The sequence below is a fragment of the Heptranchias perlo genome, unplaced genomic scaffold (assembly GCF_035084215.1).
Source record: "Heptranchias perlo isolate sHepPer1 unplaced genomic scaffold, sHepPer1.hap1 HAP1_SCAFFOLD_550, whole genome shotgun sequence".
NCBI classification, from domain to species: Eukaryota; Metazoa; Chordata; class Chondrichthyes; order Hexanchiformes; family Hexanchidae; genus Heptranchias; species Heptranchias perlo.
In genome coordinates, this window is record NW_027139571.1 from 37,331 (window position 1) to 64,896 (window position 27,566).

General features: G+C 49.8%; 1 protein-coding gene and 1 long non-coding RNA gene across 2 annotated transcripts; both read left to right on the top strand.

The window, feature by feature from the left end:
* The first annotated feature begins 11,264 nt into the window (after positions 1–11,264).
* LOC137315665 (uncharacterized) lies at positions 11,265–15,885 on the top strand. The gene is made up of 3 exons (XR_010961455.1): positions 11,265–11,659; positions 14,836–14,978; positions 15,796–15,885. It is a non-coding gene; the product is annotated as an uncharacterized lncRNA (long non-coding RNA).
* A 453-nt stretch (positions 15,886–16,338) lies between these two features.
* On the top strand, positions 16,339–27,552 carry LOC137315664 (E3 ubiquitin-protein ligase TRIM39-like). The gene is made up of 5 exons (XM_067980176.1): positions 16,339–16,347; positions 16,585–16,815; positions 20,697–20,719; positions 21,673–21,806; positions 24,901–27,552. Exons 1-5 carry the CDS (start codon positions 16,339–16,341, stop codon positions 25,419–25,421), a joined length of 918 nt encoding a protein of 305 aa, XP_067836277.1. The 3' UTR covers positions 25,422–27,552.
* Positions 27,553–27,566: the final 14 nt, after the last annotated feature.

Below are 27,566 nucleotides of genomic sequence, written 5' to 3' on the forward strand. Positions count from 1 at the left end.
TAAGGTCCCCAGGTTTCACTCACCCCTTTACCAGCTGCTCCTCTCTCGCCATCGCTCCCACTCACCATGTTCTTGCTGCTGCTCCCGACTCTGCCCGACTTATCCCGCCCCGACCATCTCCCCCACCCCCAATCCACAGTCTCCCTCTTATCATCTAAGTCTACGCTGCTCTCGAGTAAAGGGCCATTGAAAGGTCGACCTGCTGCTGCTCCCGAGATGCCCTTCCACACCAGGCACTGCAGCAGGCCGAGTCCCCAGGCATGATGGTGATCGATGAGTATGGGCCATGAGGGTGAGGGCGAGGGGGATAGTGCACCACAGTGACAGTGAGTTCCTCACAACTTCTTGTTGGAGGTGAGGGGTGGGTAGGGGCGAGTTCCTGGAAATGATTGATGGGGCAGTGAAGAAGTGGAGGGTTATCATTGCTCTCCAGGATGACCCTGGAGTAGTCGGTGGTCTTGGCAGAGGAGGGTGAGGCCTGAAAGCGCTTGATGTTGTCCATCCTGATAAGGTGATGGATGGTTAAGTGTGTTGTGCACCGGATACACCCAGACCTGTGCCCCTTGGGCTCACAGAGTGAAGATGGGGGCCAGACCACGGGAAGGCAGGAAGGAAGGAAGGAAGGAAGGAAATAAAGGAACCAAAACACGGGAGCCGATTTGCACACAGCAAGATCCCACAAACAGCAATGAGATGGTGTTGGTGAAGTGGGCAGGGTGGGACTTATGCCTGCCCACGCAATCCCCCCAGCAGCTACTCGTAATGTGGAGGCCTCACTCACCGAGCAGACAGGGGAGTTTGGTTGGAGTTTTTCCCGATCATGCTGAGCATTCGACAAGGTTCCACATCAGAGACTGTTAACAAAAATGAGAGTGTCTGGAATTGGAGGCAACCTATTGGCTTGGACAGGGAATTAGTTAGGAAGTAGGAGACAGAGAGTAGGGATAATAGCTCTGGACTCAAACTGTCAGGATGTGACCAGTGGTGTCCCCCAGGGATCTGTCCCGGGGCCACAGCTTTTCACTATATTTATAAATGACTTGGATGAAGGAATAGAGAGCCGTATATCCCAGTTTACTGACGACACTAAGTTAGGAGGCACAGTAAATAACGTCGATGGGAGCAGAAAATTGCAAAGGGTCATTGATAGATTAGGTGAGAGGGCAAAACTGTGGCAGATGGAATTTAATGTTGGAAAGTGTGAGATCATCATCTATTTAAATGGTGGAGCAGGCTCGAGGGGCTGAATGGCCTCCTCCTGTTGCTGTAAATGTATACAACTACTCAACATCACTGGGAGAAGGCAAACAATCCCATCACTGTCCATCACCGCACTCCCTGTTCTCTGGGTCCGAACCCCCTCGAAACCTGTTATTGCATTCTAGTGAATCAAGTCATTGTAATCGAAATGAAGACCAAGGGTTTTTGCCAAACACCATTTCATCAAAGGTGAGGCCCCTTTAACTGGACGGGTCACACCGTGAGGTCACAGAGCGAGCCTCACCCTCACACTGAGCATCACAGTGAGATCAGACATCACAAGAGGTTTGTAAACTGGGTCAATTTGAGGCAGGAGGCTGGACAACCAGTTTAAGTGAAGGAAAGGGAGCTGCACTGACTGGGACTAACTGGCTGATCTATCTCGGAGTGAATGGGGTCGGGTAGAGGATCTGAACAGGTTTACTTTGTGAAGAGAACACATGGAAACATCATCAATTAGACAGAAGGTTGTGGTCATTGAAAGGTTTGTCTCAACGTTTTTATCTTGTATCATTATTTGTGAAAGTCACAACGAGTAATATGGACAGTTTAACAGACCCAGTAATATTGATGCACAGTCGGGTGGAATAGTTCAATGTAATGTCACGAAAGGATCTTCCATGGCGTTGCTCATTAGGTAGTCTGGGGCCTGGAGCCTGGTTACTGCTGGTTACTGAGCCCCACTCTCAGGTCCCTCCCTCCCTGTTGTCCCTCACTGACCGGCTGCTCCCAGTCCTTGAGTTTGGTGCTCACTCTCTGTTCTGTAAATGTAGACAGTTGTATCGGTCTCTGGTTAGACCACATCTGGAGACTGCGTTCAGTTCTGGGCACTGCACCTCAGGAAGGATAGATTGGCCTTGGAGGGGGTGCAGCCCATATTCACCAGAATGATACGGGGTTAAAAGGGTTAAATTATGAGGACAGGTTGCACCAACTCGGCTTGTATTCCCTTGAGTATAGAAGATTAAGGGGTGATCCAATTGTGGTGTTTCAGATGAGTAAAGGATTTGAAAGCGTAGATGGAGAGAAACCATTTCCTCTGGTGGGGGTGTCCAGAACAAGGGGGCAGAAATTTAAAATTAGAGCTAGGCCATTCAGGGGTGATGTCAGGAAGCACTTCTTCACACAAAAGACAGTGGAAATCTCGAATTCTCTTCCCCCAAAAAGTTGGTGGGCTGGGGGTCAATTGAAAATTTCAAAAATAGATTGATAGATATTCTTTAGGTGAGGGTGTTAATTAAGTGCGATGGAATGAAGGAGGGTAAATGGAGTCATGATACAGATCAGCCGTGATCTAATTGAATGGCGGAACAGGCTCGAAGAGCTGAATGGCCCCATTCTTGTTGCTGTAAATGTATACAGCAACTTATCATTGGTAGAAGGCAAATAATCCCATCATTCCCCATCGCCCGTGCACCGTCTTCTCTGGGTCCGAACCCCCTCGAAACCTGTTATTGCATTCTAGTGAATCAAGTCATTGTAATCGAAATGAAGCCCAAGGGTTTTTGCCAAACTCTGTTTCATCAAAGGTGAGGCCCCTTTAACTGGACGGGTCACACCGTGAGGTCACAGAGCGAGCCTCACCCTCACACTGAGCATCACAGTGAGATCAGACATCACAAGAGGTTTGTAAACTGGGTCAATTTGAGGCAGGAGGCTGGACAACCAGTTTAAGTGAAGGAAAGGGAGCTGCACTGACTGGGACTAACTGGCTGATCTATCTCGGAGTGAATGGGGTCGGGTAGAGGATCTGAACAGGTTTACTTTGTGAAGAGAACACATGGAAACATCATCAATTAGACAGAAGGTTGTGGTCATTGAAAGGTTTGTCTCAACGTGTTTATCTTGTATCATTATTTGTGAAAGTCACAACGAGTAATATGGACAGTTTAACAGACCCAGTAATATTGATGCACAGTCGGGTGGAATAGTTCAATGTAATGTCACTAAAGGATCTTCCATGGCGTTGCTCATTAGGTAGTCTGGGGCCTGGAGCCTGGTTACTGCTGGTTACTGAGCCCCACTCTCAGGTCCCTCCCTCCCTGTTGTCCCTCACTGATCGGCTGCTCCCAGTCCTTGAGTTTGGTGCTCACTCCCTGTTCTGTAAATGTAGACAACAACTTACCATTGGTAGATCTCCCATGGCATTGCTCATAGGTAGTCTGGAAGGTGGGGACCAGTTACCAATGTTTACTGGGCCTCACTCCAGTTGCTGTAAATGTTTACAACTACCTAACATCATTGGTAGAAGGCAAACAATCCCATCGCTGCCCCACCGCTCCTGACACCGGCCCAAGGGAAGGGAATTGGATATAAACTTGTAAAGGAGAGATTTGCAGGGCTCTGAGGAAAGAGCATTGCAGTGGGATAATTGGGGAGCTCTTTCAAAGAGCCAGCACAGACACAAGGGGCCGAATGGTCTCATTCTGTGCTGTACCATTCTATGATTCCAGGTACAGCAGTCTCAACCGATGATCCTGAGCTACAAAACTCAAAATTAATTTTCCTCATTGTGATTAGAATAGACCGAGCCAGCAGAGTGGGAGAGAATAGAAGTCTTGGAGAGGGAGAGAAGACATTGACAGAGGAAGAGTTGGAGACAGGGAGTGGATACAGAGAAAGAGAAAAGAGAGAAAGACACAGAGAATATGAAGAGAGCTCAGAGAGTGAGGTGGGAAAACTTTCACAAGAGACTCTCAGAGGCAACTCTTGCAGCAAATAGGCACTGTACCAATTCCTTCCATTCTTTTGAGCTGCAGGCAATATCTGAAACACCGAAAATACTGCATTCTGGGGGTGAGAGGGGGGAGATAGTGGCTGTTTTAAACTGAAAATGGAAATACTGCTCCTGAAATGTTTTTGATGAGGAACAGTTTATTATTTAATTGAACCCAGTGCATTGACACTCTGTTAATTAAAAATATAAAAAGATCTGGAGCTTGGGCTTGGCCTCAGACAATGAGACTGAAGGAGTCGGGGAGATACTCTTGACCCAGGTGTTACTGGTGTCGTCTGGACTTGTCAATCCCTGGGTCCTTGCCAAGGACCTCCCAGGTCAGCTGGTTCAGGTCCTGCCATCTGAAGCACTCCGATAGTGTCAGACAAGCTCCTCTTGTGCCAGTGATCCTGGTTCACCTGAAGGCATGGCAGCCATTCTGGACCTTCTCTCTGATTCTGAAGAAGGTGTCAATTGTCCAACTCCAGAACCGGTGGAATCTTCTGCCTTTAATACTCAGGTGGCATCAGAATCTGTGGCCAGAAACGTTACAAGAAAAGAAACAAGTCATCTGCATTAAGCATTTCCATGTTGAATGGTTTACTATATGTGGGCAGCTATAAAATGCCTGTCGTTGTCCTTGTTGCAATCCAGTGATTTTATGTGTAATTTCTTCTGCTGCCACAGGTACACAGTTGGTGTCAGGATGAGTGAGAGGAAATGGGTGTTTTTATCAAACTCCCCACAGACTAAAGTTGGAACAAAACCACAAAGAACAAGTGGATCTAATACAAGTGAGAGCGTATCCTGACCGGAATCGAATCAATGCCAGCAGAGATACCACAAAGGAGGGAGCAGTGCAACTGAAATTCCCCTCACGCCATCCCTCTGTGTCCCATCCATTTCTCAGTGCCAACTCCACATCTTTTCATTTGCTTTTTAATTGACGGCCAAAAACCAACCCCCAAAGACCCATCTAAACGTGCAGCCAATGACTGGAGATGGTGTTAAACCCACTCTCTCCCTTCTCTCACATTTCTTTCCCATCCCAGACTCCCAGTTTTAGCAAAATGAAAGGGTCGACCCACCAGGTTTATTTTGTTCACCTCCCCGGATTAACAAGACAAATAGATGTCAAGAGTACGGAACTGAAACTAAAAGTTTGGAACTGGTTCATTGATTCTGATGATTGAAGCAATGAAAGTGCCCAGAGAGAACCTTAGTCCCTTCCTCGATTGATTGTGTCTCATCTACAGGCCCATCTGAGGAGTCATTGAAGGGTTGGCCAACAATTTACACTGATCACTAACAGTGAGAAGTCTGTGGGTCTGCAGTTTGGACACTAAGGTCACCGAGCCTGTTATCCCTACCAGCTCTGCCTTGACTTATTCTGACATCTATTTGTATTGTTAATTTGCTCCCCTCCTCCCCACTCCCCTGGGCTGGACCTCCACGTCCAGCCATCTTGTCCCTGCATCGGCATCAAGCACCAACCCTGCTCCAACTCCAGGTTCAGTTCGGCACTGCTCGGGGTTAACTGCACTGGCACTGGAGAGGGCCCAGTCCATACAGTCATCTCCGACCGATGTCGGCTGGAGCTCCACCTTGGGACTGAACAGGAAAGTCTCGAGGGGGGACACTCCGGTTGTTGCCTCGATGGTGTAGAGTGGGACAGGCTGGTTAAAGCCACTCGCCAACCAATCCCTGCCATCCCAGTCCACACCATCGGGTGAAGCCCCGGTACCAACTTGTACCGAGGCCTCCCGGGATAAAGAGGAAGAGTCCTCCTCTGGCACCAGCTGGCTCTGAGGTGTCCGTGCCTTCTGGTGCCAGAATCAGGCTGGTTCCCCCAAGTGCCGCCAGCTACTGTTGGTGAGTCCTTCACCAGAGGCATCTGTCGTGCCCTCTGGTGACACCAACCCAGCCCCGGGACATTGGTCTCCAGTTGGCGCCAGCTCATTTGGGGGCACCTCTCTCGGAGGACTCGACCCCGCTCAGGGTCACCGATGCTGCGAGTGAGTTCCACTTTGGTGAGGGCAGTCCCAGGTCTCCGTTCACTTTTTATAGATCTGTGTCTCCCCCACCCCCCACCACCTTCAGCCGCTCCCTACAATTCCTGAGGGGCATCCAGGTTCCAAGGGCTCTCACTCCCAGGGAGGTTACGTGTGCCTCAGTGGCACCTCCCCCGAGTGGCAGGGGCTCATGTCTCGAGGGTTTAACTCGATCGGCACTTGTATTCATGAGTCTGTTGCTGGTATAGCCGCCCTCATCCCTGTTCCCAGGGGCTAACTATCAACCTTCCCTGTCGGTTTAGCCCGAGGAAGCTGCCCGGAGGCTTCCCACCTTCGGAAGCCCAGTTGGGAGCCTGAGTCAGACCACGACCTCCAGTCACTGAGGCTTATTCATGTATTCAACACAAGGGTGACCCAGAGTCTGAAACTGTCGGTTCCGGAAGTCCCTGTCCTTCTGTTGGTTATGGCCAAGGTAGACAGCATCCATAGTGCCTCTGCCACCCTGCTTCACACCTTGCAGTTCACTGATCCAGCTGGTGAACTTTAGTCGTGAAAGCATCAGAAGGAAGGTCACCGCCCAGGAAACGAGTCCTGTTCCACCCACCACAATCCAAATGGTGGGACATGTGGGTCTGGTGGACCTTCCTGCAGGGTTTGGCGCATATCCCATTTTCCCTGCTACCAAATCCACTGGGGCCGGCTTTACTTATTGGCAGGCAAATGGTTCGCAGGTGAGTTGAGGGAACAATCCCTGCCACACAGTGAGGACCACCTTCAGAGAGCATCCACTGCAGCAGCAGGCTGTGTGGGTGCCCTCAATGTAGGAGCAGCGTCCATCGTCCAGTGGATCTTGTATCACCAATTAGCTTGTCTGCGCACCTTGGGGTTCCTTCAGGAACTGTACAGCAACTACTGCAGCTGCCGTTTGATGCTGAGGTCTTCATTGGCGAGCAAATGGAGGAGCAGCTGCAGGGCTACAAGCATCTCCAGCAGAACCTTCAGGCATTCCCGGATTGGCACCCAAGGTGGGGGGGACACTTAGGCAACACCCCATCTACAGGCCCCTTCAAAGCTTTAGCTGGGCCGCAATGTCCTTTGTACCATGCCAGCCCGTCATTCCAGATTAGGACCTGGAACGCAGGGAGCTCACAACAAGTAACCTTCGAGACCCTGTCCAGCTCCACGTCCCCAAGCAGTGATCCTGCCTTGATAGCCCACCACAGATCTGGATGACTGGCCATTTCCAGTCCTTCCATGTGGACGTGGATCACTCTGGATGCTTGGGTCCAGGAGACCAGGAGTAGTGAGTATCCTCTGCGTTAGCAGCTTGAGCCTCCATGTTTTTCACAACGTGGTTTGGTTTGACCATCAGAGGAACCATCTACTACTGGGCATACTGGCAGGTGACATCATGGTCTTCTACCATCCACACTGAGAGTGAGTGAGTGATTGTCATCCAGAAGGCTCAACTGTTGGGGATATTTCTCCAGTTGAGCCTTGCTCCGCCAGTAATGTTTCCACAGGTCTCCTTTGCCACGGCATCTGAACTAGAGCTGGTGGTCCTGGGAGCACAGTGTTCTCCAGGGGTTGGTGCTGCAGCCATCAGGGTCTTCAGCTAATGCTCTGACATATGGGTGGAGGTCACATTCAGGGTGAATGGGCTTCTAGGCCAGTGGACACGGATGGGTTCACTTGGCATTTCAACAGGCTCGAGGAGTGAACGATACAACAGGACATTATCCATTTTCAGACTCGGTGCGGGGTAAGTCAGTGTGTCTCCAGGCAGACAATATGGCAGTATTCCGGTCTGTCTACAGGGTGGGACTCCCTCCTGGGTCCTTCTGTCAAGATGACACGTTGCTTCCCATTGGTGCTTGAACGATGGGGTGACACTCTTGGTGCCACATTTGGCCGGCGTGGACAACACTACAGTCGGCACACTCAGCTGCTCTGTAGTCCATCCTGACGAGTGGATGATCCACACTGAGGTAGTCCAGAATATCTTCAGGACTTGGGGGGTGACCAGATCGATCGACTTGCTCGTATCACCAGACAATCACCAATCTGCTCGAGGACCTCAGACAGTCAAGGTGGAGGCTGGGACAGTCTTTCATTCTTTTGTTTCTAGATTCTGTTGCTCAGGGTTGCCTGATCTCCAGGATGCTGCAGAAAATTGCAGCAGGAGGTGGCTCTGGTTAACCCTTTACTGGCCTCACAGACCGTGCTTTTCAGATACACCGGTGTTGAATGCTGCCAGTCTGACTTCAGGAGCCCACGGGAGAACGCCAAGTCATTTGAAGATTAAAGACGTCCCTACTTTTTTAGGGAATCTTTCTGCTTCATTCCGACATCCTCCAAACACTGCTGGACACTGTCCAACTGGTACTCAGGGTGAGAAGGGTGGACCCTGCAAGGGAACAGAATCCGGCTCCCAGGACAAATAGGTCAAAGTGAGCGTGATTCCCAGAAATGCTCGGGAACCAAGGGTCCAGTGAGAAGGAGGAATTATTATTCGTAAAAAAATAGTGCTGGAGAAATTAATGGAACTTAAAGCCGATAAATCCCCAGGGCCTGATAATCTGCATCCCAGAGTACGAAAAGAGGTAGTCATGGAAATAGTGGATGCATTCGTTGTCATCTTCCAAAATTCAATAGGTTATGGAACAGTCCTGCAGATTGGAGGGTGGCAAATGTAACTCCACTATTTAAAAAAGGAGGGAGCGAGAAAACAGGGAAATACAGACCGGTTAGCCTAACGTCAGTAGTAGGGAAAATGCTGGAGTCTATTATAAAGGATGTGATAACAGGACACTTAGAAAATATCAACGGGATTAGACAAAGTCAATTTGGATTTATGAAAGGGAAATCGTGTTTGACAAACCTACTGGAGTTTTTTGAGGATGTAACTGGTAGAATAGATAAGGGAGAACCAGTGGATGTGGTTTATTTGGATTTTCAGAAGGCCTTTGATAAAGTCCCACATAAGAGGTTATTGTACAAAATTAAAGCACATGGGATTGGAGGTAATATACCGGCATGGATTGAAAATTGGTTAACAGACAGGAAACAGAGAGTAGGAATAAATGGGTCTTTCACTGGGTGCCAGGCAGTGACTAGTGGGGTACCGCAGGGATCAGTGCTTGGGCTCCAGCTATTCACAATATATATCAATGATTTGGATGAGGGAACCAAATGTAATATTTCCAAGTTTGCTGATGTCACAAAACTAGGTGGGATCGTGAGTTGTGAGGAGGATGCAAAGAGGCTTCAAGGCGATTTAGACAAGTTGAGTGAGTGGGCAAATACATGGCAGATGCAGTATAATGTGGATAAATGTGAAGTTATCCACTTCGGAAGGAAAAACAGAAAGGCAGAGTATTATTTAAATGGTGATAGATTGGGGAATGTTGATGTACAAAGGGACCTGGGTGTCCTTGTACACCAGTCATTGAAAGCAAACATGCAGGTACAACAAGCAGTTAGGAAGGCAAATGGTATGTTGGCCTTCATTGCAAGAGGATTTGAATACAGGAGCAGGGATGTCGTACTGCAGTTATACAGGGCCTTGGTGAGACCACACCTGGAGTATTGTGTGCAGTTTTGGTCTCCTTACCTAAGAAAGGATATACTTGCCATGGAGGGAGTACAGCGAAGGTTCACCAGACTGATTCCTGGGATGGCAGGACTGTCGTATGAGGAGAGATTGGGTCGACTAGGCCGGTATTCACTCGAGTTTAGAAGAATGAGAGGGGTCTCATTGAAACGTATTAAATTCTGACAGGGCTCGATAGACTGGATGCAGGGAGGATGTTTCCCCTGGCTGGGGGTCGAGACCCAGGGGTCACAGTCTCAGGATACAGGGTAGAACATTTAGGACTGAGATGAGGAGAAATTTCTTCACTCAGAGGGTGGTGAACCTGTGGAATTCTCTACCACAGAAGGCAGTGGAGGCCAAGTCACTGAATATATTTAAGAAGGAGATAGATAGATTTCTAGACACAAAAGGCATTATGGGTATGGGGAGAGAGCGAGAATATGGTATTGAGATAGAGGATCATATTGAATGGCAGAGCAGGCTCGAAGGGCCGAATGGCCTACTCCTGTTCCTATTTTCTATGTTTCTCTGGATCCAAACAGTGAGCTGAAGTGTCAGGATCAGGATCTGGATCCTGCCAGATGCTGATTGATGGCCTGGCTGTTGAGATGGAATGCCTATCAGATTAGGGTACACCAGCAGTGGGACATTCATGGGCAATGTTCACTTTATCATGTCTGTCCTGGTCACTTAAGTCTCCGTTCCCCTACAAGTACCTCCATCCTCCTTGTCCTCAGTACTACTTGGTTAGTCCCCAGCAGAGTGTGAAGAATGCCTGAATGACCATCAGCTCCCTTGTAAGCTGATTGCGGTGCAGTCTGACCAGAACTGGACACAGTACTCGAGGTATGACTGACAGAACTGGATACAGTACTCGAGGTGTGACTGACAGGACTGGACACAGTCCTCGAGGTATGACTGACAGAACTGGATACAGTACTCGAGGTATGACTGACAGAACTGGATACAGTACTCGATGTGGGACTGACCAGAACTGGACACAGTACTCGAGGTATGACTGACAGAACTGGATACAGTACTCGATGTGGGACTGACCAGGACTGGACACAGTACTCGAGGTGGGTCTGACCAGAACTGGACACAGTACTCAAGGTGGGTCTGACCAGAACTGGACACAGTCCTCGAGGTGGGTCTGACCAGAACTGGACACAGTACTCGAGGTGGGTCTGACCAGAACTGGACACAGTACTCAAGGTGGGTCTGACCAGAACTGGACACAGTCCTCGAGGTGGGTCTGACCAGAACTGGACACAGTACTCGAGGTGGGACTGACCAGAACTGGACACAGTACTCGAGGTGGGTCTGACCAGACCCTGTACAGTTTGATCGTGACTTCCTCTGACTGTATTCTCCTGTTTTGGATTTGATGTACAACATTATTTTATCTTTGTTGGTCACAGCTCTGTGTTGTTTGGACATGTTTCGTGTTGAGTTTACTGAGACTTGCAGCCTCTGCTGGTTTGCTTTGTTTGATCTCTCTTTGCCCCTCTGATGAACCTTTTAACTTTTTCTGTATATTTTTCCATTCCTCCCAGAGATCTCCTTCACCTTCCTCTCTGCAGGATTTGTAAAGGTTATTCTTAAAATTACAAATTTTTTCTGTGTGTTTCTGATTTTTGTTCTGAACTGCTGCTGCAGGCCTGAAAGGGTTAATCTTCAGCAAAGGTGAATCATGAAATTAACACCGTCACTCCCGACACTGAGTGTTTACAAGAATTTCACTTCCTGCTCTGGTTCGTCGCTCTCTCTTGTTCTGTGTGAAAGCTGCTTCAGGAGCTGTAGGAATGGAGCCCGGAGCTTTAGAGGATGAATTAACCTGTGCTGTGTGTCTCCAGGTGTACCAGGACCCGGTGGTTTTGTTCTGTCAGCACAGTTTCTGTTTGAAATGTATTGAGGGAGTTTGGGCCCAGACACCAGGCCCAGAAGGGTTTGAGTGTCCTCAGTGTCACCGGAAATTCAACCCCAGGCCCAGTCTGGAGAGAAACGTTACGCTGTGTAATATTGTGGAAAAATACACACGGTCACAGCCTCCTGCTGATTCAGCCCATGTCTTGTGTGAGTACTGCATCGAGAATCCATCCCCAGCTTTGAGGATGGGGGTAATTTTAGCCAGGAGCCAGGAAGGGGGCGGTGGGGGTGCGGGTCGATTTGCGGAGAGGAAACCCGGAAGTACGGGTTTCCCAGACATTCTTACAATTTTAAGGTCAGGATGTCTTTTTTTTGACGGTTTCCCGACTGACAGGCCAGCCTGATTGACAGGCCGGTCTCAGTCAGATGGGAGCAGAGCAAGGAAGGGGTAAGTGTTCAGGTCAGCCTTAGATTGGATGGATGGGAGGGTAAAGGTCATCGGTGGGCATGGGGGCATTGGGGGGCATGGTGGCATTGGCGGTGTCGGGGGGAGTTAGTCATTGGGGTGGGGATCAGTCATTGGGGGGTTGGTCATCAGGAGGGGTATCGGGCGTCATGGGGAGGGGGATCAGGGTCATCGGGAGGGGAATCGGGGGTCATTGGGAGGGGGATCGGGGGTCATCGGGAGGGGGATCGGGGGTCATCGGGAGGGGGATCGGGGGTCATCGGGAGGGGAATCGGGGGTCATCAGGAGGGGGATAGGGGGTCAGTCACCGGGGGATCAGTCAACGAGGGGTGGCGGGGTCATGATCGGAGGTCATCGCTGCAGGTGGGCTTGTCGGGCCGGGGGGAAGCACTCCTGCTCCTCTGGGCCCACAAGCTGTGCTGTAAAGGCACTCACCTGCAGTTTCGGGCCTTCTCGCCTCCTCTCACGGTGTGATGGAGAAGGCCCAGGAATCCCGGGCCCCAGTGACTAAAATCACAAAACCTGACAAAATGGAGGCCCACAGCCTCCTTGAAAGCTTTTAATGACCAACCCTCCTCCTGAGAGCGGGTTGGTCGCCCGCCCCTCGTCCCGCCCCTCGTCCCGCCCCTGGGAAAACCAGAAATGGGCGGGTTGGAGGCGGGTTGGGGGCGGGTTTTAAATTGTTGCAATTTTTAATGCACCCCGTCCCCAACCCACCCGTTTTTCAAAGCGAAAATCATGCCCAATGTGTCTGAAATGTGAAACATCTCTTTGCTCCCTTCAGGGTAAGCACATTCCTTATAAAGTGAAGGGCAAGGCTGGTAGAAGTAGGGAACCTTGGATGACTCGGGAGATTGAGGCCCTGGTCAAAAAGAAGAAGGAGGCATATGACATGCATCGGCAGCTGGGATCAAGTGGATCCCTTGAAGAGTATAGAGATTGCCGGAGTAGAGTTAAGAGAGAAATCAGGAGGGCAAAAAGGGGACATGAGATTGCTTTGGCAGATAAAGCAAAGGCGAATCCAAAGAGCTTCTACAAATACATAAAGGGCAAAAGAGTAACTTGGGAGAGAGTAGGGCCTCTTAAGGATCAACAAGGTCATCTATGTGCGGAACCACAAGAGATGGGTGAGATCCTAAATGAATATTTCACATCGGTATTTACGATTGAGAAAGGCATGGATGTTAGGGAACTTGGGGAAATAAATAGTGATGTCTTGAGGAGTGTACATATTACAGAGAGGGAGGTGCTGGAAGTCTTAATGCGCATCAAGGTAGATAAATCTCCGGGACCTGATGAAATGTATCCCAGGACGTTATGGGAGGTTAGGGAGGAAATTGCAGGTCCCCTAGCAGAGATATTTGAATCATCGACAGCTACAGGTGAGGTGCCTGAAGATTGGAGGGTAGCAAATGTTGTGCCTTTGTTTAAGAAGGACGGCAGGGAAAAGCCTGGGAACTACAGACCGGTGAGCCTGACATCTGTAGTGGGTAAGTTGTTAGAGGGTATTCTGAGGGACAGGATCTACAGGCATTTGGAGAGGCAGGGACTGATTAGGAACAGTCAGCATGGTTTTGTGAGAGGAAAATCATGTCTCACGAATTTGATTGAGTTTTTTGAAGGGCTAACCAAGAAGATAGATGAGGGCTGTGCAGTAGACGTGATCTACATGGACTTCAGCAAAGCCTTTGACAAGGTACCGCGTGGTAGGTTGTTACATAAGGTTAAATCTCACGGGATCCAAGGTGAGGTAGCCAATTGGATACAAAATTGGATTGACGACAGAAGACAGAGGGTGGTTGTAGAGGGTTGTTTTTCAAACTAAAGCCTGTGTCCAGCGGTGTGCCTCAGGGATCGGTGCTGGGTCCGCTGTTATTTGTTATTTATATTAATGATTTGGATGAGAATTTAGGAGGCATGGTTAGTAAGTTTGCAGATGACACCAAGATTGGTGGCATTGTGGACAGTGAAGAAGGTTATCTAGGATTGCAACAGGATCTTGATAAATTGGGCCAGTGGGCCGATGAATGGCAGATGGAGTTTAATTTAGATAAATGTGAGGTAATGCATTTTGGTAGATCGAATCGGGCCAGGACCTACTCCGTTAATGGTAGGGCGTTGGGGAGAGTTATAGAACAAAGAGATCTAGGAGTACAGGTTCATAGCTCCTTGAAAGTGGAGTCACAGGTGGATAGGGTGGTGAAGAAGGCATTCAGCATGCTTGGTTTCATTGGTCAGAACATTGAATACAGGAGTTGGGATGTCTTGATGAAGTTGTACAAGACATTAGTAAGGCCACACTTGGAATACTGTGTACAGTTCTGGTCACCCTATTATAGAAAGGATATTATTAAACTAGAAAGAGTGCAGAAAACATTTACTAGGATGCTACCGGGACTTGATCGTTTGACTTATAGGGAGAGGTTAGATAGACTGGGACTTTTTTTGGAGAGTAGGAGGTTAAGGGGTGAACTTATAGAAGTCTATAAAATAATGAGGGGCATAGATAAGGTAGATAGTCAAAATCTTTTCCCAAAGGTAGGGGAGTCTATAACGAGGGGACATAGATTTAAGGTGAGAGGGGAGAGATACAAAAGGGTCCAGAGGGGCAATTTTTTCACTCAAAGGGTGGTGAGTGTCTGGAACGAGCTGCCAGAGGCAGTAGTAGAGGCGGGTACAATTTTGTCTTTTATAAAGCATTTGGACAGTTACATGGGTAAGATGGGTATAGAGGGATATGGGCCAAGTGCAGGCAATTGGGACTAGCTTAGTGGTATAAACTGGGCGACATGGACATGTTGGACCGAAGGGCCTGTTTCCATGTTGTAACTTCTATGATTCTATGATTTAAAACCACATTTATTGAAAGGGGCCGACAAAGATCACACCCTAATCGAACCTGTGGCTGATCTTACAGACAGGCAGTGCGTTCACCATAAGAAGATCCTTGAATTCTACTGTAAAGATGATGCAGAGTGTGTGTGTGTTTCCTGTACAATAACAGGGAAACATAATTCCCACACACTGCTGAGCCTGGATCAGGCACAAGCTGCAATTAAGGTGAGTGACACAATTCCTGATATTAAATACAGTGAGGGAGAGTTTTCCTGTTAATGACCAACATTAATTAGAACTGATTGCAGACAGTGCTGATTTAGCCCAGGGTCTGGGTTTACAGCTGTTTGTTTTTTGTCAGTCAGATTTGCTCCCTCCCCTTTCTCTTACAGTCTGTCTGAGAGAACAGGGTGGGCACTGGGAGGGTGTGAGAGTGGCCCAGGGTGACTGCCCCTCACCCACACTCAGCCCCTCCTGGTGAGGGCACTGTAGAGCTCAGTAATTCACTGTGTGCGCACCTGTGAGAACTGGCACTCCATGGCAGAGGGCTGTAGAGCAGAGCATGTTGGAGCCCTGTGCAACGCTGGGGTATTCTGCCATCTGACCAGCAGGGAGAGGACCATCACCGGTGGGGGGAGTGAGGGACACCCACGGGGGGAGACTCAGGGGCTGGGGGGAGAAACTGTTTCTCACAACAAGAGGGAATTGGTGTTTGAGAAATGCTGGTGTGACTGAGTCTGTCTCCCTTTCCCCTCGGCTGATTCCTGGAAATGGAGGAGCTGAGTCCGTGTGAAAATGCAGCACACGGTGAGTCAGTGTGAAAAGAAGCCGGTGTGTGTGTGGTTCCTCAGTTTATACAGGGCAGGGAGCGCCTCTTTACTGAGAGTCACAGAAGGGAATATTTCTGCTCAGGGCCCAGACACTGAGAATCCCCCAAACCACTTTCTATCCACACCCAGTGGGGTCACTCCTGGAACGGAATCATTTCCCTTTTACATTCCAGTTTCAATCCCTTTAAAACACTTTCCAATTGCCTTCACAGGAAGAATTGGAGAGAGAAATCGAGAGTCTTCGGGGAGTCCAGCAGAATTGTTCCAGCAAACAGCAAGACTTGGAGAGATCAGAAGCTGAAATAAAGGTGGGTAAAGTGGGACTGGACCTGGATTTACTCTGGAACCTGCAGACAACTCAGGAAAATCTGTGGGAAATTCCTCCCCTTTTAAAGGGTGGGAGTGACTCCATACCCCCCACATGTTCAGGGAGTCTGTTCCAGAGATCGAGGACTCTGGGGTCTAACCTAACTCTGTGCCTATGGATTTTATACACAGGCCCTCTAGTCCTACCATCCCGATCCATCTCAAGTAGCTCACCCAACGAGTGAGTCCAATAATCCCTCGATCATTTTAAAAACCTCAATCATGTCCCTCTCGGCCTGCCTTTCTCGAAATCGCCCTCCCTCTTGGAGCCGATCCTCAGAACTAAAATCCATCAGACTACGTGTCATTCTGGCCACCGTCCTCTCCAGAGTCTCGATGTCCTTCACCAGGTGTGGGCACCAAAACTGGACCCATCACTCCAGGTGTGGATGGACCAGGTGGCAGTGCCATACACAGTCTAAATACAGTGCTCTTTCTATTAAACTCAAGGCTCAAGGCAACACTCGTTAAACTCTGTTTTCTCTCCCAGTAGACCCTCTCCCACTGCTTGTCTATCTTTAATGGTGATCGAGTAGTGATCGAAACAAACTGTCCCGTCCCTGGAAAGTGCCATGTGCACGGGGTAAGAGCTGTGTGGAAGGGCCGTTTGTAATGAGAGTTGGTTTGGGTTTCAGACACGAATCAATGAGCTGAAAGGAAAGCTATCGAAGAGCTTCTCTGAATGGAGGAGAGAGCTGGAAGAAGATGAAGAATACGCACTGAAACTGATCGATGAGGAGGGTCTCCGAGCTCTCTCACAGATTAGAAGCTGTTCTGAAGCATTAAACAAGAGGATGGAACAGATTACATTAATAGATGGAGAAACCCAGAGTCTGGTACAGAGGGACCATCTCTCCTTTATTCAGGTACATCTTCAATATAAACAGGGCCATGTCTGGGGAATGGGGCGTTTCTGTGAGGCTGGTGAGAGGGCTGAATTGTTTGAAGATTGTTGGTGGGGCCCAGCATTGGCGCTGCCCCCTCAGCCCTGCCCTGGGAGTGTTGGCGCTGCCCCCTCAGCCCTGCCCTGGGAGTGTTGGCGCTGCCCCCTCAGCCCTGCCCTGGGAGTGTTGGCGCTGCCCCCTCAGCCCTGCCGTCGGAGAGTTGGCGCTGCCCCCTCAGCCCTGCCCTCAGAGTGTTGGTGCTGCCCCCTCAGCCCTGCCCTCGGAGTGTTGGCGCTGCCCCCTCAGCCCTGCCCTCGGAGTGTTGGCGCTGCCCCCTCAGCCCTGCCCTGGGAGTGTTGGCGCTGCCCCCTCAGCCCTGCCGTCGGAGAGTTGGCGCTGCCCCCTCAGCCCTGCCCTCAGAGTGTTGGCGCTGCCCCCTCAGCCCAGCCCTCGGAGTGTTGGCGCTGCCCCCTCAGCCCTGCCGTCGCAGAGTTGGCGCTGCCCCCTCAGCCCTGCCCTCAGAGTGTTGGCGCTGCCCCCTCAGCCCTGCCCTGGGAGTGTTGGCGCTGCCCCCTCAGCCCTGCCCTGGGAGTGTTGGTGCTGCCCCATCAGCCCTGCCCTCGGAGTGTTGGCGCTGCCCCCTCAGCCCTGCCCTCGGAGTGTTGGCGCTGCCCCCTCAGCCCTGCCCTCGGAGTGTTGGCGCTGCCCCCTCAGCCCTGCCCTCGGAGCGTTGGCGCTGCCCCCTCAGCCCTGCCCTCGGAGTGTTGGTGCTGCCCCTTCAGCACTGCCCGAGGAGTTATATCGAATTTCATAGAATCTACAGCACAGAAACAGGCCATTCGGCCCATCATGTCTCTGCTGGTGTTTATGCTCCACACGAACCTCCTCCCTCTCTAATTCATCTCACCCTATTAGTATCTCCTTCTATTCCTTTCTCCCCCATGTGTTTATCGAGCTTCCCTTTAAATATATCTGTGCTGTTCACCTCAACTACTCCTTGTGGTGGTGAGTTCCACATTCTCACCACTCTCCGGGTTAAGAGGTTTCTCCTGAATTCCCTATTGGATTTATTAATGTCTATTAAAATACACTCTTGGACCTAATCCATTAAATAAGTGTCCTTTTCGAGTTTTTATGTTGCTCTTCAATTCTCAATATCTGGCAAAACCACGGATCAGGGGCTGTAACCTCAGTGACACAATAAAGTCTCATTATTGAACAGAATTGATCAAGCAGTGGAGGAGTTGAGGGGATAAAATTATATTTATGGCCCCTATTTCTGGTCTCCCCCACAAGTGGAAACATCTTCTCTCAGTCTACCCTATTAAACCCTTTCATCATCTTAAAGACCTCAATCAGGTCACCCCTCAGTCTTCACTTTCTAGAGAAAAGAGCCCCAGCCTGTTTTTTGTGATATATATTAATGATTTGGACTTAAATGTAGGGGGCATGATTAAGAAGTTTGCAGATGTTACAAAAATTGTCCGTGTGGTTGATAGTGAGGAGGAAAGCTGTCGACTGCAGGAAGATATCAATGGACTGGTCAGGTGGGCAGAAAAGTGACAAATGGAATTCAATCCAGAGAAGTGTGAGGGAATGCATTTGGGGAATGCAAACAAGGTAAGGGAATAAACAATAAATGGGAGGATACTGAGAGGTGTAGAGGAAGTGAGGGACCTTGGAGTGCATGTCCACAGATCCCTAAAGGTAGCAGGACAGGTAGATAAGGTGGTTAAGAAGGCAAATGGAATACTTTCCTTTATTAGCCAAGGCATAGAATATAAGAGCAGGGAGGTTATGCTAGAACTGCATAAAACACTGGTTAGGCCACAGCTTGAGTAACTGAGTACAGTTCTGGTCACCACATTACAGGAAGGATGTAATTGCACTGGAGAGGATACAGAGGAGATTTACGAGGATGTTGCCAGGACTGGAGAAGTTTAGCTATGAGGAAAGATTGGATAGGCTGGGGTTGTTCTCTTTGGAACAGAGCAAGCTGAACGGTGATTTAATTGAAGTGTATAAAATTATGAGGGGCCCAGATAGAGTGGATAGGAAGGACCTATTTCCCTTAGCAGAGAGGTCAGAGGGCATCGAATTTAAAGTAATTGGTAGAAGGATTAGAGGGGAGCTGAGGAAACATTTTTTCACCCAGAGGGTGGTGGGAGTCTGGAACTCACTGCCTGAATGGATGGGAGAGGCAGAAACCCTCAACTCATTTGAAAAGTACCTGGACGTGCACCTGAAGTGCTGTGACTGACAAGGCCACGGACCAAGTGCTGGAAAGTGGGATTAGGCTGGGTGGCTCATTGTCGGCCGGTGCAGACACAATGGGCCAAATGGCCTCCTTCTGTGCCGTAAATTTTCCATGATTCTATGATTCAGTCTTTCCTGATAGGTATCACCTCTCAGTTCTGGTATCATTCCAATAAATCGTTTCTGCACCTTCTCCAGTGCCTCAATATCCTTTTTATAATATGGAGACCAGAACTATTCACAATACTGCAAGTGTGGTCTAACCAAAATTCTATACAATTTTAACATAAATTCTATCCCTCGAGAAATGAAAACCAGTCCTTTGCTTTTTTTATGGCCTTATTAACCTGCGTCGCTACTTTTAGTGATTTGTGTATCTGGAGCCTCGAGATCCCTCTGCGCTATTTCGACTCTTGTTTTCCAAGGAGTTTGAGGCCTCCTTATTATTCCAACCAAAATGTAATGCCTCACACCTAACTATATTGAAATTCATTTGCCAGATACACACCCATTCCGCAAGTTTATTAATGTCTTCCTGTATTTTGTCGCAGTCTCCTCAGTATTAACTACACCTCCAATTTGGTGTCGTCCGCAAATTTTGAAATTGTACTTCCAATTCCCGAGTCCAAATCATTTATGTAAATGGTGAACAGCAGTGGTCTCAGCACCGATCCCTGTGGGACAACACACCCCAAGTTTTACCCTGCCCTCGGAGTGTTGGTGCTGCCCCCTCACCCCTGCCCTCGGAGTGTTGGTGCTGCCCCCTCACCCCTGCCCTCGGAGTGTTGGCGCTGCCCCCTCACCCCTGCCCTCGGAGTGTTGGTGCTGCCCCCTCAGCCCTGCCCCCGGAGTGTTGGTGCTGCCCCCTCACCCCTGCCCTCGGAGTGTTGGTGCTGCCCCCTCAGCCCTGCCCTCAGAGTGTTGGTGCTGCCCCCTCAGCCCTGCCCTCGGAGTGTTGGCGCTGCCCCCTCGGCCCTGCCCTGGGAGTGTTGGCGCTGCCCCCTCGGCCCTGCCCTGGGAGTGTTGGCGCTGCCCCCTCGGCCCTGCCCTGGGAGTGTTGGCGCTGCCCCCTCGGCCCTGCCCTGGGAGTGTTGGCGCTGCCCCCTCGGCCCTGCCCTCGGAATGTTGGCGCTGCCCCCTCAGCCCTGCCCTGGGAGTGTTGGCGCTGCCCCCTCGGCCCTGCCCTCGGAGTGTTGGCGCTGCCCCCTCGGCCCTGCCCTCGGAGTGTTGGCGCTGCCCCCTCGGCCCTGCCCTGGGAGTGTTGGCGCTGCCCCCTCGGCCCTGCCCTCGGAATGTTGGCGCTGCCCCCTCAGCCCTGCCCTGGGAGTGTTGGCGCTGCCCCCTCGGCCCTGCCCTCGGAGTGTTGGCGCTGCCCCCTCGGCCCTGCCCTCGGAGTGTTGGCGCTGCCCCCTCGGCCCTGCCCTCGGAGTGTTGGTGCTGCCCCAGGATGGAGTGCAGTGAAATGTGGGATTATTGCCCATTCCTGTGACTGGCCCCACCTACTGTTATACACTGAACTCTTTACTCTCAATCCCAAATTCACTCTTTGGTTCCATTGGGTGTTGATTTGTTCGTTGACTGATTTGATCTCCTCTCTTTATTCACAGAACTCGAAGCAGCTCCTTTCCAGGTAAGTTCCTCTCAGTCATACAGTACCTGCTGCTGATAGGGAACCTTCCCCTGTATCTGGGAGAAGAGTGAAAGTAGAATCACCGCTTGGAAACCTTCCCAGATAAGGTGCTTTCAAATGGTGGGAATATTGAGTGATGTTTAACTGTGGTTTGAGGGGTTATTGGCTCAGGCAGCCTGTGGGAAATGGGAGTGACCTGGGCTGTTCCATCGGTGTGTCGAGCTTCTCAGGAACCTGTTAGACAGGAAGTGAGAGAGAGAGAAACCTGCAGTGACCTGTATCTAACCGAGGCTTCCGAAAGGCTCCATGTGTGTCAGTGACAGCTTTATTCCATTGGGTCAGTAAGTGCTGTGTGATTGGCTTGTCCTATCAACCAGCCCATGGAGAAATGAGGAGAGGGGCAGGTCCCAGTGTCAGTGACAGTAAAATGTGTTGTGATTGGCTCATTCTATCCACTAACAGAGAAATGAGTCAGTGCTGAGATTTCCCAGTAATGTCAGTGTGACTGGACCCTCAGTGAGGGAATCCCACCGATCCCAGGTCCCTGGGAGGCTGTTCCTTCTCCTCTCCTCACTTCACATGATTGTAGAGAGTGTGATCCTGCAGAGAGGGGGGAGCACAGACTGGAGACCCTCGGGATAATAATAATTATTAATAATGGAAAGATGAGGGCTCCAGTACAGAGAAACTGGACTGAACACAGACGGCTTTGAAAATCACAAACTGAGCTGAAGTGGCAGCAAACCAGGATCCCACTGCACGTGTGGAGATCAGTGTGAATGCAGGGAGACTGCAAATCCCGGGATTCTGCCATTTTCAGGATGGGTTGCTGCGGGGTCTCAGTACGAGCATTAGAAGGGGTGCAGGTTGTTGCACTGATCACTCGTTCCCCTTTGGGTTTCTGATCTGAAATGTCCCCACTGATAAAAACATTCTCTCCTCTTTTATTCCAGAGTGATTGAGACTCAGAGAGTCACAGACCCAGATGTTCCAGCGCTCACCCTGAACCTGTCCAATATATCTCAACTTATCCAGAAGAGGCTGAATGGATTGGAAAAGTATCACTCAGACATATTGGGAATCATTGGTAAGAACATGCAGCTTTTCTCCAATATAAGGGACTGAGAGCAGGTCGGGTTAGTTGTGTTCAGACAGTTGGGAATATCCCCGAACTTTAATATCAGGTCCCTGTGTGTGTGGATCAGGAGCCTGAGATTAATCCTCAGTCCCCAGTCACACCTGCTTTAAACACTCCTCACTGTAATGGGCCAGAGCTTCACCCCCCATGGGTCAGGGAGGGGCGGGTCAGAGGAACGATGTTCTTACTGATAATTAATGGTCAAAATACTGGGGTTCACAGTATTACAGGTGGATAGTCACAGGTTTATTAAGCATATGATAACTATTATTGACAATAATTAAACATACACAACAACAGCACTCAGGAGTTTTTAACCCGGAGAATCCACACGTTAACAGTGAAATGGTCGGCTGGTCAGGCCCCATCAGATTCTGAGCTCTCTCTTCCCACTCCGACTGTTTATCGTTTTTCCCAATCCTGTTATGTTTTAGTATTACCTCTTGTTCCTTTCATGTCCCCTGTCAATGATTTCCACATCCTGATTGATCTGTCAATCAAATCCTTAGGATGAGGTCAGTTACAGAACCATCAAAGACATTCTAACCCTCCAGTGCACGTGTTGCTGTTCCTCACACTGGGCCGTATTCCTTTCGACAGGGGTCTCCTTCCAGGGGGGCCTTTACAGACAGCTGTTTATGTATCAATACAACCAGCTTCAACATTACAGACAACGAACCACCATTCCCACCTCTCTCATGTCCCTGTGAAGTGCAAAGACGAAGAGTTTACAAGATGCCGTTCCACTCGCACCGACACGCCTCCTAAGGTCTTGTTACAGGGTCTGTCCATATCAAAGGGAGAATCAAACTGCTGGTCAGATCAGTTCCAATTGAAAAGTTACTGAACACAGTTAAATTAATATAAAGAGGAATCAATAACAGTCCCATTTGATTAACCCTTCGCTAACAGCAGAGTTACACACAGCCAATCAGTGTGTCTCTTAAAGGGACACCGTCCCTCACAGGGCTGTCAGTATCTGTGCTCTGGGGAGGAGGCAGAATCAGCTCAACAGGGGCAGCCCCTGTCCCAGGGATCGTCATCGAGCAGGGGACTGGGATCAGGGGGAGAGCGGGAATATTCCAAGGTGTGTTTATAATCTTAAACGGGGATCATTAATTTCTATTTAACCCTAACTATTTCAGTGATGTTTCTTCAGTCTGGGTTCAGTGCGAGGGATTCGAGGGTCGAGTTCCTGCTCCTGTTCCCTCCTCACAGCTCGGAATTGGTCCGAGTCTCAGACCCGGGTCCAGAGGGAGTGTTGGTGAATTCAGAGTGAACAGGGAGCAACAGTTTAATGGACAGAAGGGAGATCAGATTCCCCTCAATTCCCCACTGAATCCTCCCTCCTGTGAGCTGTGTGTTCCCAGTACAGCCGGTGCTGAGATTGTGGGGCTGGAACTGTGAGTCTGTGGGATGTGTTGTTTGCCGGTGAATCCCCTCCATTGTGTCTGGGAGAACGCGAGCACAGTGCCAGGGGCTTGTGTGATTAAACTGACTGTGACCGTGTGTCTCCACTGCAGTGTTTGCACTGAGTGTACAGCACTGGGACCCACACACTGCTATTTTTAAATTTGTTTTTATGAATTCATGGGATGTGGGCGTCGCTGGCGAGGCCAGCATTTATTGCCCATCCCTAATTGCCCTTAAGAAGGTGGTGGTGAGCCGCCTTCTTGAACCGCTGCAGTCCATGTGGTGAAGTTTCTCCCACAGTGCTGTTGGGAAGGGAGTTCCAGGATTTTGACCCAGCGACAATGAAGGAACGGTGATATATTTCCAAGTCGGGATGGTGTGAGACTTGGAGGGGAACGTGCAGGTGGTGTTGTTCCCATGTGCCTGCTGCCCTTGTCCTTCTAGGTGGTAGAGGTCGCAGGTTTGGGAGGTGCTGTCGAAGAAGCCTTGGTGAGTTGCTGCAGTGCATCCTGTGGATGGTGCACACTGCAGCCACAGTGCGCCGGTGGTGAAGGGAGTGAATGTTTAGGGTGGTGGATGGGGTGCCAATCAAGTGGGCTGCTTTGTCCTGGATGGTGTTGAGCTTCTTGAGTGTTGTTGGAGCTGCACTCATCCAGGCAAGTGGAGAGTATTCCATCACACTCCTGATTTGTGCCTTGTCGATGATGGAAAGGCTTTGGGAGTCAGGAGGTGAGTCACTCGCCGCAGAATACCCAGCCTCTGACCTGCTCTTGCAGCCACAGTATTTATGTGGCTGGTCCAGTTAAGTTTCTGGTCAATGGTGACCCCCAGGATGTTGATGGTGGGGGATTCGGCGATGGTAATGCCGTTGAATGTCAAGGGGAGGTGGTTAGACTCTCTCTTATTGGAGATGGTCATTGCCTGGCACTTCTCTGGTGTGAATGTTACTTGCCACTTATCAGCCCAAGCTTGGATGTTGTCCAGGTCTTGTTGCATGTGGGCTCGGACTGCTTCATTATCTGAGGGGTTGTGAATGCAACTGAACACTGTGCAATCATCAGCGAACAACCCCCTTCTGACCTTATGATGGAGGGAAGATCATTGATGAAGCAGCTGAAGATGGTTGGGCCTAGGACACTGCCCTGAGGAACTCCTGCAGCAATGCCCTGGGACTGTGATGATTGGCCTCCAACAACCACTACCATCTTCCTTTGTACTAGGTGTGACTCCAGCTACTGGAGAGTTTTCCCCCTGATTTCCTTTGGCATCAATTTTACTCGGGCTCCTTGGTGCCACACTCGGTAAAATGCTGCCTTGATGTCAAGGGCAGTCACTCTCACCTCACCTCTGGAATTCAGCTCTTTTGTCCATGTTTGGATCAAGGCTGTAATGAGGTCTGGAGCCGAGCGGTCCTGGCGGAACCCAAACTGAGCATCGGTGAGCAGGTTATTGGTGAGATTTAACAGGGATTCTGATTGAAGGCCATTGATTTAACATGGGATGAATCCAGTCTAAGAGGTAATATGGGGCTGACACTGTCTGGGAAATACTGACACTCCCACCCTGCAGCTGTCAATCATTGATCTGAATGGAATCACCCTGTCTGACCAATCTCTTCTCTCCTCTCTAGGGCAAAGGTCACCGATGAGCCTGGATCCAAAGACCGTAAACTGGAACTTGGTTCTGTCTGATGATCTGAGATCAGTAACATGGACTGAACGGAAACAGCCCCACCCACCTCACCCAGAGAGGTTTAAAGACCATCCCCAAGTCCTCTGCTCCCAGAGTTTCTCCTCAGGATCCCATTCCTGGGATGTGGAGACTGATGGGAATCGTTGGGGAATAGGGATTGTGTGTGGGAGTGCAGAGAGGAATGGGAGCAACTCCGATCTTAGGCTCAGCAGTAAATCCTGGTGTTTGGGATTTTCTGCTGATTTTCTCAGAGTTTGGCACAATTACCGGAGCTCTGACCTCCCACCGACCCCGTCTAACAGCAGGATCCGAGTTCAGTTAGACTACGAGGCCGGGACTCTGTCATTTCACCGGGTCACTGACTCACTGAGACATTTACACACATTTCAAACCACATTCACTGAACCCGTGTTTCCAGCATTTTATTGTAGGAATAAATCCTTAAAACTGTTTAATTAATCCTGATATCTGAGACTCGGATGATGTCACTCCCAGTTAAGATGATCAGGGGACTCTGAAGATGGCATTTCCGGTTTCTCAATCCCCTCCATGATGTCACTCCTGGGTCTGCCCCTCTGATGATGTCACTCCCGGGTCTGCCCCTCTGATGATGTCACTCCTGGGCCTGCCCCCTCTGATGATGTCACTCTCAGGTCTTCCCCTCTGATGATGTCACTCCTGGGTCTGCCCCTCTGATGATGTCACTCCTGCGTCTGCCCCTCTGATGATGTCACTCCTGGGCCTGCCCCTCTGATGATGTCACTCCCGGGCCTGCCCCCTCTGATGATATCACTCTCAGGTCTGCCCCTCTGATGATGTCACTCCTGGGTCTGCCCCTCTGATGATGTCACTCCCGGGTCTGCCCCTCTGATGATGTCACTCCCGGGTCTGCCCCCTCTGATGATGTCACTCCTGGGTCTGCCCCCTCTGATGATGTCACTCCCGGGCCTGCCCCCTCTGATGATGTCACTCCCGGGTCTGCCCCTCTGATGATGTCACTCCCGCGTCTGCCCCCTCTGATGATGTCACTCCCGGGCCTGCCCCCTCTGATGATGTCACTCCCGGGTCTGCCCCTCTGATGATGTCACTCCCGGGCCTGCCCCCTCTGATGATGTCACTCCCGGGACAGAGCTCAGAGCTTTGCTGTTTTTAAGGATCCGTGGGGTCTTTGTGCTTTTCTTTGTCAGGGTCTGTCGCTAACGCTAAAAATAGTAACTTTAGGTGAGTTTGCTTGTAATTCGTGGTGTTACAATTGATTGTCATTACCTGATCAATACCCGAGACATCGGGACCGTGCAGGGGGAGAGAAGCAAAGACCTCCAGACACCCCCCGATCTGTTGATAAGACAGACTGAAAGTGCAGGAATGGTTTGTATTTGATGTCACGTTTGGGATGATTTTGGGAAACCGCTGTGTGTAAATGTGATATGTTGCGTGTGAGGCAACTCGTATGTGGAATGCATGATGAAGATGCACTGAAGAACGGGTCTCAGACACGCTCAGTCACGTTGACAACATCACTACATGAAATGGTTAATGTGCTCAGGAGAGTGAGGACATCTACTGGGTCACTACTGATCTGAACTTTTTTTAATCAAAGCACTGACACAAACTCCATAAACCGAGCAGTTAATGAAACAATCAGGATCGAGTTAAACACACTGGGACCTGTCAGAGGGATTGAAATTAAAGTAAAGAGGGACAGAGAATTTGGATTTCCAGAATTCAGGGTTGGGTTTCTTTGAGTTAACAATGAAATTGGGACAACTGAGGGCCGGGGAGAAATAATACTTAGCCTGAATTATCCACAAGATGGATAATGGGAAAAGGGGGAGCTGGAGGATCTTTGAAGTCCAAGATTTCTTGATAATATGGTAGTATTTGGGGGAGCCGAGTTTCTGTAGTTTTCTGTACAATGTATTATGATTTTCTTTGTCTCTATCATGATGTGTAATATTAACCAAATGAAACTTCGATTAGAAGAGCAAATGGCTGGAGATCGGTCTGTGATGCTAACAAGATGAGGACCTTGGATAAGGCCCCCAGGATCCCACAAAGGAGGGGGAGGGAGGGGCTGTTGAAGATTGAGACTGAGAAGTAAGAAGGGAAACCACTTTCTCAGATTACTTCTGTGCAAAGGAACTGTTAAACTGACTGTTCAAGGCAGCATGCTGGGAAGGTTGGTCACATTGGAAAAGTCTTATTCAGCAGACTGTCTAGACGGTTAAAGATAAGACAGCTGTGAGGCCTTGAAAGTCTGTGAGAAGCTGTTGTAAACATCAGATGCTGTCGTATCAACTTGTTTAAACCATGGGAAAGAGAGAGAGTGGGAAAAGAAACAACAGTGTGTTTTGAGCAGCAAGAAGGGTGTAAAACCAGCCATTTTCGTGAGATCGAAGGAGACAGTCCACAAGAGAGACCAGAGACAGACCAGAAGATCACAGCACAGGATGGTGATGGAGAATTAACCTCTCAGTCTCCCGAAGCAGAAGAATTGGCCATTCTGAGTTTCGAGTTGTGCTTCTAATTAAGCTTGTATCAATCTCTATCTGTAAAACTGGTATTTTAATGTTAATAAAACCAATTGGTTCGAAATGTTTGAAG

What these genes read in the sequence shown, in the direction of transcription:
- LOC137315664 (XM_067980176.1), top strand. An exon ending in ACCATCTCTCCTTTATTCAG is followed by an intron (nt 16,816 to 20,696) that starts GTACATCTTCAA and finishes CTTTATTCACAG; the next exon opens with AACTCGAAGCAGCTCCTTTC. An exon ending in AGACATATTGGGAATCATTG is followed by an intron (nt 21,807 to 24,900) that starts GTAAGAACATGC and finishes TCTCCTCTCTAG; the next exon opens with GGCAAAGGTCACCGATGAGC.